The sequence below is a fragment of the Balaenoptera borealis genome, assembly GCF_965194805.1.
Source record: "Balaenoptera borealis genome assembly, chromosome: 5".
NCBI lineage: Eukaryota > Metazoa > Chordata > Mammalia > Artiodactyla > Balaenopteridae > Balaenoptera > Balaenoptera borealis.
The window spans coordinates 60,677,696-60,690,354 of record NC_138862.1 but is presented as its reverse complement, the minus strand read 5'-3'; the positions used below and the strand labels follow the sequence as shown (position 1 = coordinate 60,690,354).

Sequence of the window (12,659 nt, the reverse complement as noted above, 5' to 3'; positions counted from 1 at the left end):
ACCATCCAGAACAACCTGCATTAGAGGAAACAGGGCATCGCTGAAACAGACATGGGCAGATCCAAGAAAAGCCGAAAAGGGAGTCTAATGGGAAACTTTCAAGTGCCTTATTTGCCATTAAATATGGGGAAAACTGAGACAATTTCATAGTCACCCTGATTCTTATTCTTCCAATTCAAACCAGCCCTGCCGCACTAAGAAAGCCAAGTGCTGCATGGAGCCTGAAGGTGTTAGATAAAAGACCAGTATTCCTCTCCCTGAGCTCCACAGCCAAGTAAATATTAGGAATGAAGCTTCAAAAACCCATAATGATGAATGTCTAAGCCTTGTCTAATCTCCGTATAGTTAATTAACCACTTTTATACGGGCCGGATGTAGCTGTTACAGACTCTTGCTGTAAATGATTTTTTTTATAGATAAGAGATTTAAAGTCCGAGAAGGCTCCAAGGCCAAAAGAAGGAAAAGTGGTGACTACAGAGGAGAGATTGAAGAGTCAAGAAGCTGGCATTGCCTGGAGTGTGGAGAATTAGGTTCTGTCCTGCCATCTGGGAGTGGAGGGCTCTGCCAGCCAGATCCAAAGCAATCCAATGTTTCTTCATGTCAGTCATGGAGGTGGTGATAAAAGTTTTCAGAAAGAGCTGAAAAATACACTCATCAATATAGAATCTGGGAAGAATCACTTTCCTTCTACATGACTGAATTTCCAAATCTGTGAAATGGAGACAAGCTGTACTAGATCAATGTTCTCAAATCTGAGATTTCATAAATTTTTTTTTTTTTTGACTGTGCTGGGTTTTCGTTGCTGTGTGGGCTTTCTCCAGCTGCAGCGAGCGGGGCCTACTCTTCGCTGTGGTGCATGGGCTTCTCATTGCAGTGGCTTCTCTTGTTGCGGAGCATGGGCTCTCGACACGCGGGATTCAGTCGTTGCAGCACACAGGCTCAGTAGTTGCGGCACGCGGGTCCTAGAGTGCAGGCTCAGTAGTTGTGGCACATGGGCTTAGTTGCTCCGCGACAAGTAGGATCTTCCCGGACCAGGGATCAAACCCATGTCCCCTGCATTGGCAGGTGGATTCTTAAGCACTGCGCCACCAGGGAAGTCCCAAATCTGAGATTTCATAAGCATTCTCAAAAATTTGTCCCTAGTCCTTTAGTTTCAGAAATAATGCATCTTTTAGAAGATCACTAGATGCCAGCTCAATCATAAAATATAATCTTGGTTACAAATGGTCATTCAGATAAAACACAGTATACTTACATTAATTATTAGAAAATTCCATCAAAATGAAAACCAAATTTTTAAAAAAGTACGTTATGATAGAATTCCTACAAACACCTCTGTGGAGCACAGTTTTTAAAACACTAAATAATCTTGAAGCCCACTTACATTCATTCATTCATTCATTTATTCAACAATGCTTCTAAGTTTGTACAGTGTACCAGCCCTGTGTGTCTAGAAAACTATGATTCCTTGAACTAAGGAGAGACTAGTGAATGTTCTTGGTTGTTGACACTGACTAACTTATGTAAAAAAGGAATTTACTGGAAGGATATCAAGTAGCTCAGACTCAATGAGAAGGCTGAAGAACAGCTTCAGAAGACGCTGTTCATGCCTAAGGAAGAATCTGGTTCAAATACCTAGGACACTGGACATTGACCGTCCCCACTGCTAGATGAATTCTGAAGTCTCCCTGCTTCATGAGCTCTAATTCAAGGTTGTAGGTGTGAATCTCCAATTGGCTGGGCTTGGTTCAGGTACCAGAGTTCTAGCTGCCCAGTGGGGAGGTCGGGGAGAGTGAATATCTGGCTTTTATGGCTTTGGTAAGGGTGCTGGGGAGTCCTGCCTTCTACTCAAGATTGACACAGCATCTGATTTTTCAAACATGGAAAGAAGTTCAGACGTTGGCACACACACGTCCTCCCAAAATACCAGAAACTTTCACATATCTTCAGTTTTCTACTCTCAGAGTCTGCTCATCCCAAACCTGTTTCTTTCATTTCTTTTCTGTTTTACAAATGAGGCTCAGAGGCATTTAATTAACTTGCCCAGGATGCATCAACTAAGTAGGAAGCTGAGATGAAAATCCTGGGTTTTTTAAACTTTTTATTATTGAAAATTTCAAAACTAAAAAAGTAGAAAGACAAATATAACTAAGCCTTCAGTAGTCATCAGCCAGCTCCAGCAATTATCAACTCATGGCCCCGTCTTCTTTCAACTACACTCCCACCTACATTCACACACCCCCACTGGATTGTTATGAAGCAAATCTCAAACATAACAACATTTCAGCCAAAAATATTTCTCTAAGACTCTCTAAAGGATATGGGCTCTTTTATAAAACACGTAACCATAATACCACATCACACTAAAAAATTTAATAATAATTCCCTACTATCATTAAATATCCAGTCAACGTTCAAATTTCCCCAATTGTCTTACAGATTTCTTATAGTTGGTTTATTTGAATCAAAATTCAAATAAGACCCATACCTTGTAAGTGGTGGTGGTGTTGTCACTGCAATTTATTTGTTGAAGAAACTGAGTCATTTGTCTTATCATTTCCCAGTTTCCAGATTTTTCTGCTTACATCTCAATGGTGCCATTTAACATTTTCCTCTGTATATCCAGGTCATTCTACCTTAAAAAGGCCAGGCTATAATTCTATGCTACCCTCCTCAAGGGATTATTGTGATTCTCAGATGTTCTTTATGTGGTAGGTGCTTTTGAGTTGTAAAGGCAGAAGCAGATTTTGTTTACCTTAACTTCCCATGAGCCCACCACTCTCAGATGCACCCTCTGTAGGTTTCACACAATGATGGCTTCTTCTTCCTTCATTGCATTCTGTTTCCCTTTCAGGAACATTCAGAAGATAAACAATATCCCCAGAAATGTCAGGACCCTCTCTTGTTACACCTACAGCCCCTCTCCCCTGGTCAGACACACATGGAACTGAAGCGCTACTACAGCATCTGCCAAGATACTGCCTTGGGAAGACCAGGCTTCCAAGAAGGGGAAGGAGAGTTGAAAAGGGAGGGGAGGACTCGGAACTCCCTCAGCCCCACCATGGCACCTAAGCTCAGCTTAGAAGTTCGAAAACTCAGTAATGGCAGGCTGTCGACATCCCTGAAGCTGGGCCCCCTGCAACCTCGGGGAGCGCCGCTGCGGGAGAAGAAGGCAACCCAGATGCTGGTCATGGTGCTTGGTGAGTCAGGTTAAGTTGGGATGGGTTGGATTACGTTGGGTTAGGTTGAGTTCAGTGGAGCTGGTGGAGGATACTAAGGTAACCATATTTAACAGAAATTGGAAATCCAACGACTGTAATATTTATAAATGTTTATAATGTAAATGAAAAGAGTTTGTGAATAAATCTTAACTCTGGTGGAAATTCAAAACACCTAGACTGAAATTTATGAAACCAAACAAGTCACGTAATTGAGCTGTGTTTCGTGTCTATCACTTGGAATTATAATGGATAAATCAAATAATAAGTAAGATAATGATTCATTAAAAGCATCTGGCACATACTGGATATTTCCTACCTGCTTACCTATTTTAAAATATTAAGTGAAAAATGTGAGGATGCAAAAAGACTACTGTCATATGGTGTTATAACATCTAGATTATTTTAAATACAGAGAAAAAAAGACTGAAAATTAATTCACTCAGATGTCAAAAGTGATTGATTGTCTTTGTGTGGTGGGTGATTATTTCACTTCTTTCTACTTTTGCATATTTACCCAGTTTTCCATAGTGTATAAAATCAGGGCTGGTTTTTATAGTAGAAAAATATAAATTTATTTAAATAAAGAAATTAAAAATTGATAAGTCACGGTACCATACAGAGTTAGTGAAGGTGAACATATCCTGTTCACTGTCACAGACAAGCCCCAAACTACTCATGTCTTAGGGACTTCTCATATCCAGGGAACCTCTATGTTAATCCCCTCAACAACCTTAACTATATGAATTGCATCTTTAAGGTCTTTTTTCCTATCAGTGCCTGGGAACATGTCTTGCATGGATAGACATAAAATAAATATTTGAATTGAATTGAGAAGTAGAAAAGACTAGCGAAGGACTATCTAAAGATCAAACCAGAAAACTGATTTAGGAGCAAAGGCTTGGGATGAATCAAAGATATTAGCATCTAGTTTTCTCACCTAAAAAAAAAAAAAGTGACTAATCACACCTGCTTCATAGGGTTGGTGTAAAAATTAAAAGGGTATGTGAAACTTCGAGCATCGTAGCTGCCGTAAAGTAGACAACTGTGACTCATTTCCATGTTACAACAAAGGGAGTAAACAAACCCCTGACCCAGTTTTTCTCTTCCTTTGCAACCTAGGGACCTTCATTGTCTGCTGGCTGCCCTTCTTCTTGACCCACATTCTCAATGCCCACTGCCAAGCATGCCACGTGTCCCCAGAGCTCTACAGTGCCACCACGTGGCTGGGCTACGTGAACAGCGCCCTGAACCCTGTGATCTATACCACCTTCAACATCGAGTTCCGAAAAGCCTTCCTCAAGATCCTGTCTTGCTGAAGGAGGAGAGAAGACTCCCTGTGCCCACCTTTAGTTGCCAGGCCACCGGGCCACTGGCCAGGACCTGCTCAAAATGACAGTGCGATGTCTGCTGGCATGTGGCAGGAAGAAGATTCCTGAAGGCAAGATGTCCCTGAGTAGCAGGTGTAACCAACTGCTTCCTCCAGAACAGAGAGTTCTACCTCCCCACCTAAACTCTGACTTCACTCTGGCAACCTTCAAGTCGTTCGGGGGCCCCCAAGTGATAAGCAGTAATTCGGCGAGAAGCTGATAGAACATGACTCCACACACAAACACAATTTTCATCAGAGGCATGATTCATTATAGTGAAGGAAAAATGAACAGATCTCATAATTCTCAACTTGCCAAGGGTCCTTGAAATCTCAGCCAGTAAACTGTCTTGCAGACAGCCAGTCTCACTTCCTTCAAACTTCTAATTAACTGTCAGGCTAACCTTGTACTTTCATGGGCCCACTCTCTTTGGTCATTCCTTTCATTCATTGCATCCTGAAATATAATAGCAAGGTCAGTGTTTCCACCTCTCTGTAGAATCTGATTGGCTACATTTGATTTGGGAAATTCCTCACCCTGAGGGAAACATGGTCCCACACTGGCACCTGGGCTTCCTTTTCAAACCTTGCTCCCCCTGTATTTTAGCCCTAGCTAAGAAGGCCCTTTGATTCCATTTCCTTACTCTCAGAGTCTCAGTTCCAGAGTAATTTAAGATGGGGATGTTAAGTGACAAAGGAATGACAATGCCCACTACAGTATCACTGTTGAATCTTGTGGTTCAGAGCGTGCTTTAGATGTGTTTTCATAACGCTGTGAGGTTTTCCTACCCAGGCATCTCCATCTCCTGCTTAACAGAGATCCAATACTTTCAGACCCTGAAACCCATTAACTATTAAGCATCTACAAGGTGCCATTCACCTCCCAGGTTCTGGATATATGACATTGAATAAGACAGCTCCTGCACTCAAGGAGCCCACCGCCTGCTCCTGTATTTGGCAGTTTACTTATCTAAGGGTGGTAGGGACCCACCTAAACTGCCCGAGGACCCCAGAACTGAGACAGACTAGCTGTCCAAAGCCATCATATGGACAGTCTTTGTAAAGACCTAATGCAGATGCTAAACATTATCCTCTCACAATTGAGATGAAAGGTGTAATAGAAACAATGTGTAAATGTCATTCAAAATTGCATTTATAAGAAACTTGAATATCCTCACATTTACCTTTTCACCTACAGAAGCTATTTCTTATTGATTACAGAATCAAGATACAATCTGTGGATAATTTATGAAATGTTATCATCCTGAGCTTCAATAAATTTACTGTTAAGACCTGTTAGTGCATAGGCGTGACAGATACCGGCTGCAATGCTGTTAAAACCTCAAAATACACAGGAATTTTGTATGGAATCCGAGGCATCTCTTGCCCCTTCTTATTCCTCTAACCCTTAAGTGTATAAGGAGGAAATATATACAACCCCCCCCCCAGGGAGTCAGTTATGTTACTCCTGAATGCTTTTAATGCCAATATTTTTAAATGTTATCTTTGATAACAATGCTGTCTGCCCACTAGTTCTTGTACCTGGAGCCACCTAGCTCAACAGGTTTATGGTACAAGCAGAACTAGGGACTGAGACAATTAAATATCAGAAGAAGTCAAAGTACGCGATTCCTAAGTTTTTTCAAGCAAAATAAACAGCAAATGGGTGGGAGAGTGGGGTGAAAGACCACAGAATTTCATGTCAAAATCAGAGTTCTAAAGAGAGAAATATAAACAGCATCAGTATTCATATATTTGTGAGGAAAAGTGATAGCAAATATTTTTGTTGCATTTCTTTACATCAGGTCATCCAACCCTTATGATGACTTTAGGAAGATAAACATCATTTTGTAGGTGAGGAAACTGAGACAGAGGGAGGTTAAGAAATTTGCCTCAGGTCACACAGTCAGTAAGTGGCAGAGCCGGGATTCAAGGGCATGCCTGCCTGATTCCCAAGCTCATGCAATTAACCACTATGGTGCACTGCCTCCCACCAGAGTGGCAAAGGGGTGGGGAGAAAAAGATGGAGCAAGATCTCTGGGAGAGCTTCACCCTGCCCCACCTACCTCCGCCTTAGACTTTCCTGAGAACCCAGCCCAAGGCATTACTCTCACTCTCCTGCCATATTCAACCTCTGAACCAGTCACATGGGACATGCATAACCTATTTTTATAGAATCATGGAACAGACCCGAGGGAGTATTTGGTCCTACCCTCTCCTTCATTTACAGAAAAGGAAAGCGAGGCCAGGAATTGCTGTCCCGTGGTTGGATAATGACACACGAGTATTCAAATCCGCTGAATCCTAGCTCAGTGCTCTTTCTACTTTACCCCACTCCCTGAGAAGCCCATAAAAACTATAAACTCGGGCTTCCCTGGTGGCGCAGTGGTTGAGAGTCTGCCTGCCAATGCAGGGGACACGGGTTCGAGCCCTGGTCTGGGAAGATCCCACGTGCCGCGGAGCAGCTGGGCCCGTGAGCCACAATTACTGAGCCTGCGCGTCTGGAGCCTGTGCTCCGCAACAAGAGAGACCGCAATAGTAAGAGGCCCGCGCACCGCGATGAAGAGTGGCCCCCGCTTGCCACAACTAGAGAAAGCCCTCGCACAGAAACGAAGACCCAACACAGCCATTAAATAAATAAATAAACAAATACTTAAAAAAAACAAAAAAACCCAAAAAACTCCATACAGATACAAGGATAAAATCGTATTGTCATCTCCATCGTTAAACTGAGAGGCACCTTTTCCCCTAGATAGTATCTATTAGGAGACAACATCTCCTTCCCAGGATTTTCTCCTGATCCAGGAAGAGCCTCCTAGGGGAATCCCAAGCACATCTCCCAAGCACTCACTTCAGCCTCTTCATCCTGGGATTCTGCATTCTATCTCTTCCAACTCTACATTCCCAACATGAATCAGTACGCTTGACCTCAGAGCTTGCTACTTTCAGAGCCAGTATGACTCTGGAGAGATGTTGGCCTGAGTAAAGCAGAGCAGAGTTCTTGGGGCAAACCAGGTCTGGAGCCCAAAGTCATCTCACAGCAGTCCATTCTACTTGGGTGAAATGCAAACAGCATCGAAATCCAAACAGATTACAATCAACATTCAACTCTAGACCTTAAGTAAATATTTTCTTCTTCTAAGACACCATCCTGAAAAAATTCCATTCATCACTCATTTATTAAATCAGTCCCTTATTCAATAAATAGATTGATTACCTTCCATGTGTTCGGCATGATGCTTGGTGCTGGGAACATGATCAAGGAAGACATAGTCCTTGCTTTCAGAAGCCTGTAGACCACTGGGGAGGTAGAATTCCTGTGTACAGTGATGACCTGCTTGTCATCTATAATAAAGGGAATTCATGGTGTCTGGAAATCCCATATTCCGCCTTGAGAAGGCTTCGCAGACGTGTTGACAGGGTTGAGACATAATGAAAAAGTAGGAAGAGTGTTCTCGGCAGAGAAAACCTCTGAAAAGTTAAAGAAACCAACAAGCAAGGAACATGCAAGGAATCTCAAATAATGCCAACTGGCTGTAGAGAAGAGAGCCTACAGATAGCACAGGAAAGGAAAGGGCCGCATCTTTGGAGACATCCTCTGGCTCTGCTCAGGTGGCAGCTGAGCTGGTGGTGACACCTCTCACAGAAAATCTCAAGATTTTGCCTCCACTTTCCTCCAGGTGGGCAACGCGCATCACAGAACATTTATCACTGACTAACTTAACTACCTCTCTCTGAGCTGCAGTCAATTTCAGCAAACACAGAATTCGATTCGAATTCTCTGCTCTTTTCTCTACAAGATGAGGGATGGCTGGTTGGGTGGCTGTAGAGCCAAAGATGGCTAAAATAAGGCAGTTCAGAGAGTTTAGGTCAGAAATCAAGGGAGGTCAGGCAGAGAGATTTGTTTTTCTGAATGCTTGGGTCAGAACTAAACGGAGAGACAGGTTAAGGGATTCGCTAAAAACTGGCTGTTTCCTGGAGATCCTGACTCCCAGGCCTGTGCTCTGATCATATGGTATCTGCTGACATCAGAAAACTGAAAAAGCTTAATTTGAATCAACACACAGAGAGCAGAGAGCAGATGACAGGCAATTAATTTGATTCCTCCTTTCTACCTAATTCTCTCCTCATCAGCTTAGAAAGGGAGTGAGTTTCCATGACTACCTCCTGACACGGAGACTCAGTTGAGGGTGATGTCAGGCAGCTCAGCTTTGTAGCACGCACTGGCAGAGGCCGAACCTGAACTCTGTGCCAAGCACAAGACCTGGGACCTCTCGCTCCACCTACCCTCACCTCAGTTAATCACCCAGCCTCCGCCATTGTGCATCAAGTCCCTGCTTTGTGCCGTCTGCTGGGTACTGGGATGAGCGGAGAGATGGCCATAGGCCACTGAGGATGGATGTGCCCCAGAGAGGGGGCTAGGCTGAACCCAAGGTTCCTCTGACCAGCTTATGGGAAAAACAATGGACAGAAATGAATCAAAGACTGGAAGACTAGCAGGGGCAAGCGACCTTGGGCAAGTGTTTCACCTCTATGAATTCCAACCTCCTCATTAGTAAAATGGTGATCTGAAGGCCTAGCCTTCTTCATAGACCATTTAAAGATTAAATAGCTAATATTAAAAGTGCTTTGTTAACTACAAAGCTCTAACGAATGTAAGAGATTATTATTATAATTATTATTATTATTGATATTATTATTATTATTTCCCCCCTAAGCAGCTGTTTCTACCCTAACTATCTGGTTCACAGCCCACCTTTCTTTCTCTTTGCTGATTCTCTAATAGTCTCAAGTTATTAGGCATAATCTGTTCAGCCTCCCACTTGAAACTGATTTTTCTCTTGTCTTTTATTCCCCAAATGTGCCCAAGATACTTGGCTGAATTTGTAGTCAGATTGTTAGGCAATTGGCTAGTCCCTTTCCCTGTTCACACAGCCAAGTACACAAGTGTGGCATGATCTAACACCAGATTGCCGGCAGATGCTCGCTTGCCAAAGTGACCTCAGGGCCTGTCTTCCTCTCCTGGCCAGGAAAAAGCAGCAGAACACATCTATTCCTTAGGACTTCCCAGCTTTGTTCCTCATGACGTCTGAGCCAAACATGCTTTTCTCTTCCTCCATCTCTTCCTTCCTGAGACAAGTGCATTGGATCTGGTGCAGTAGTTTCCTGGGGCTACTGTAACAAATTACTACAAACTGGGTGGCTTAAAACAACAGAAGTTTATTCTTTCACAGTTCCGGGAGCTGGAGTCCAAAGCCAAGGTGCTGGCAGGGCCATGCTCTCTCCAAAGGCTATAAGGGAAGATCCTTCGTTCCCTCTTCCTAGTTTCTGGCAGCTGTCAGCAATCCTTGGTGTTCCATATCTTGTGGCAGCGTGACTCCAATCTCTGCTTCCATCTTCATATGGGGTTCTCTCCTGTGTGTCCATGTCCAAATTTCACTCTTCTTATATAAATTATTGAATTAGGTCCCACCCTAATCTGATATAACCCCATCTTAACTCAATTACATCAGCAAAGACCCTATTTCCAAATAAGGTCACATTTACAGGTTCTGGGGAATTAGAACTTCAACATATCTTTTTGTGGGAACACAAATAAATCCATAAGCTATGGTGAAAGTGATCTGAAAGGCAGGAGAACTTGGAACTTGGACGACTTGGGGAAGTGTACAAAGCTCTGTCATTCAGAATATAAGAGGTCTGATTTCAGCCTTGGCATGTAGCCCTTTTAGTGGCCCAAGTCAAATCTGCAGACTTCCTGGAACTCAACTTTCTTATCAGTAAAAGTGATAAGTCTGAATTTCTAAGCTATGACGAGACAAGTTAAAATAATTCTAGAAGGATATAAATTATCTTCTGAGCCCTAAAAGCCTACAAATATGCTTATTAATAAAAGTCAAAACTGTTCAGAAACAACTCTTAGTTGCTTCTTTGTGTCTTAAGAAAATAAAATAATTCAACAGCAATTAGGGGCTGAGGAGGAAAGCTGAGGGAATATCATGTAGGTCTCCTACTCCATGTAGCACCACTTCAGACTGACTAAGGTGGAGGAGGGCGTTTCTTCCTTTAAGAAAAACAAACATAATTGAGTCTTGCACTATGGTTTGAGCAGACTCCATAAAACTCCATAGTAAAGACTTAAAAAGCTTACAATTCGGGCTTCCCTGGTGGCGCAGTGGTTAAGAACCCACCTGCCAATGCAGGGGACACGGGTTCAAGCCCTGGTCTAGGAAAATCCCACATGCGCGGAGCAACTAAGCCCGTGCCCCACAACTACTGAGCCTGCGCTCTAGAGCCCGTGAGCCACAACTACTGAGTCTATGTGCTGCAACTACTGAAGCCTGCATGCCTAGAGCCCGTGCTCTGCAACAAGAGAAGCCACCGCGATGAGAAGCCCACGCACCACAACGAAGAGTAGCCCCCGCTCTCTGCAACTAGAGAAAGCCCGTGCGCAGCAAGGAAGACCAAACACAGCCAATAAATAAATGAATAAATTTATTTTTTTAAAAAAGCTTGCAATTCATCACAGTGTATAATTATGGGATTTGAGAGTTGGAGGGGACTTTACTCCAATCCCCTGGTTATTGTAGAAATTCTAACATCTCTGATTCGTTATCACCCAGCTGTATTAAGGAGCTGGCTCACTTCTTTCTAGACATATAACAAGTTATCCTTTAGAAAATCCCACCCTCTTTTAAGCCAAAATTTACCTTCTTATAAAATCCACCTTTTGGTCCCTATTCTCTCCTCTGTTCCATCTTCTCAATGATAGCCTTTGTGCGATTAAGACAGTTCTCCAAAGTTTCAATCCCTATATCTCTACTTCAAGTTACATTTCCTTGCACTCTCTGTCTTGGTTGCTTTCCTCTGGATGTAACCATGTTGTTAGTGTTTCTCTTAAAATATGAGGCCACAAATAGAATCCAATCTCCTAAATATTGTTTAACCAGTTCAGAGTACCATGGACTCATTATTCCGCATGATTGGTATATTCCATTTTTAATGACCCAACTCAAATTGCATAGACTCTTAGGGCTCATATTGAAACTCTAAGAAGGAAATTTGCATCCTGAATGGATAAATTTAATGGGGTATGCCTTAAGGAGCAACACCTATACTTGAAGGAAGTAGGATTCAGCAGAGGGAGGAATTGAACAGTGTTGCAGTCACACAAAAATCTTAGATGATCCTACAGGGAGTTCTGGAGGGAGCAGGGTGTTTGTGGTCCCAACCAGTAATTGGATGCAAGCTACCTCTGGGAAGGAGGCGTGACTTAGGCAAGGAAGCTCTCTTCAGTTGAAAGGTTTCAGCTGTCAACACTCCTAGCAACTGGGGGAACAAATTCCTCAGTCCTGAAGAGTGATCTGGGTGGCACACCACAAGATCCACTACAGTTCACCCTTTATGCCATTTGGCTTCACTTTTCCTCATATAGTAAATTCTAAAAACAGCTTCCTCAGGAATCTAGTTGTTCTCTTCCTATGGAAAGTTAGTGGAATGGACTATAATCTCTGCCACAGCAAATGGTTTCAAAGACAAGGTAATTCTCATCATTTCCCTTTCTACTGTCTATTCTAGATTCCCCTCACTATTGATTATCACTCTACTGGTCCAGGTGGCTTACCTGGTGGAGTGATCCTGAGGGACATGGCAACTTTCTCAGGCCGTGGCTGCTACACTTATCCGTTACCATCAAAATAAACGAAGGAATACAAAGAGATACCTCAGTGGATCATCCAGGTAGCAGATGTATTCTTCCCTGTCCCCATTGTGTAACAACATTCCTAACTTCTCCTAATGATCAGGATTCAATTATCCAGGATGCTCCATCACTTGCCTGTTGGTATCCTGGCACAAGGAGCTCTAAATGACTAGGTGGAAACTATAACTTAAAGCTTAATGGGATTCTCATCCCCTAGTGGACATGTTCCCCCTTTAAAAACAAGGACCTTTACCTCAAAAAGTTAAATATAGCATTGCTATATGATCCAGCAATTCCACTCCTATGTATATACCCCCCAAATTGAAAACAAATGTTCAAATCCTTGCATAGAAATATTCATAGTAACATT

At 42.8% G+C, this 12,659-nt stretch overlaps 1 protein-coding gene across 1 annotated transcript in view; it reads left to right on the top strand.

Annotated features, from left to right (window-relative positions):
- Positions 1 to 7,216, top strand: part of DRD3 (dopamine receptor D3) — a 39,298-nt gene extending 32,082 nt beyond the window's left edge. Inside the window, 2 exon segments of the mRNA XM_082394812.1 lie at positions 2,855 to 3,200; positions 4,341 to 7,216. Of these exon segments, the coding sequence (XP_082250938.1) occupies positions 2,855 to 3,200; positions 4,341 to 4,537 (543 nt within the window). The 3' untranslated portion in view covers positions 4,538 to 7,216.
- The last annotated feature ends 5,443 nt before the right edge of the window (positions 7,217 to 12,659 follow it).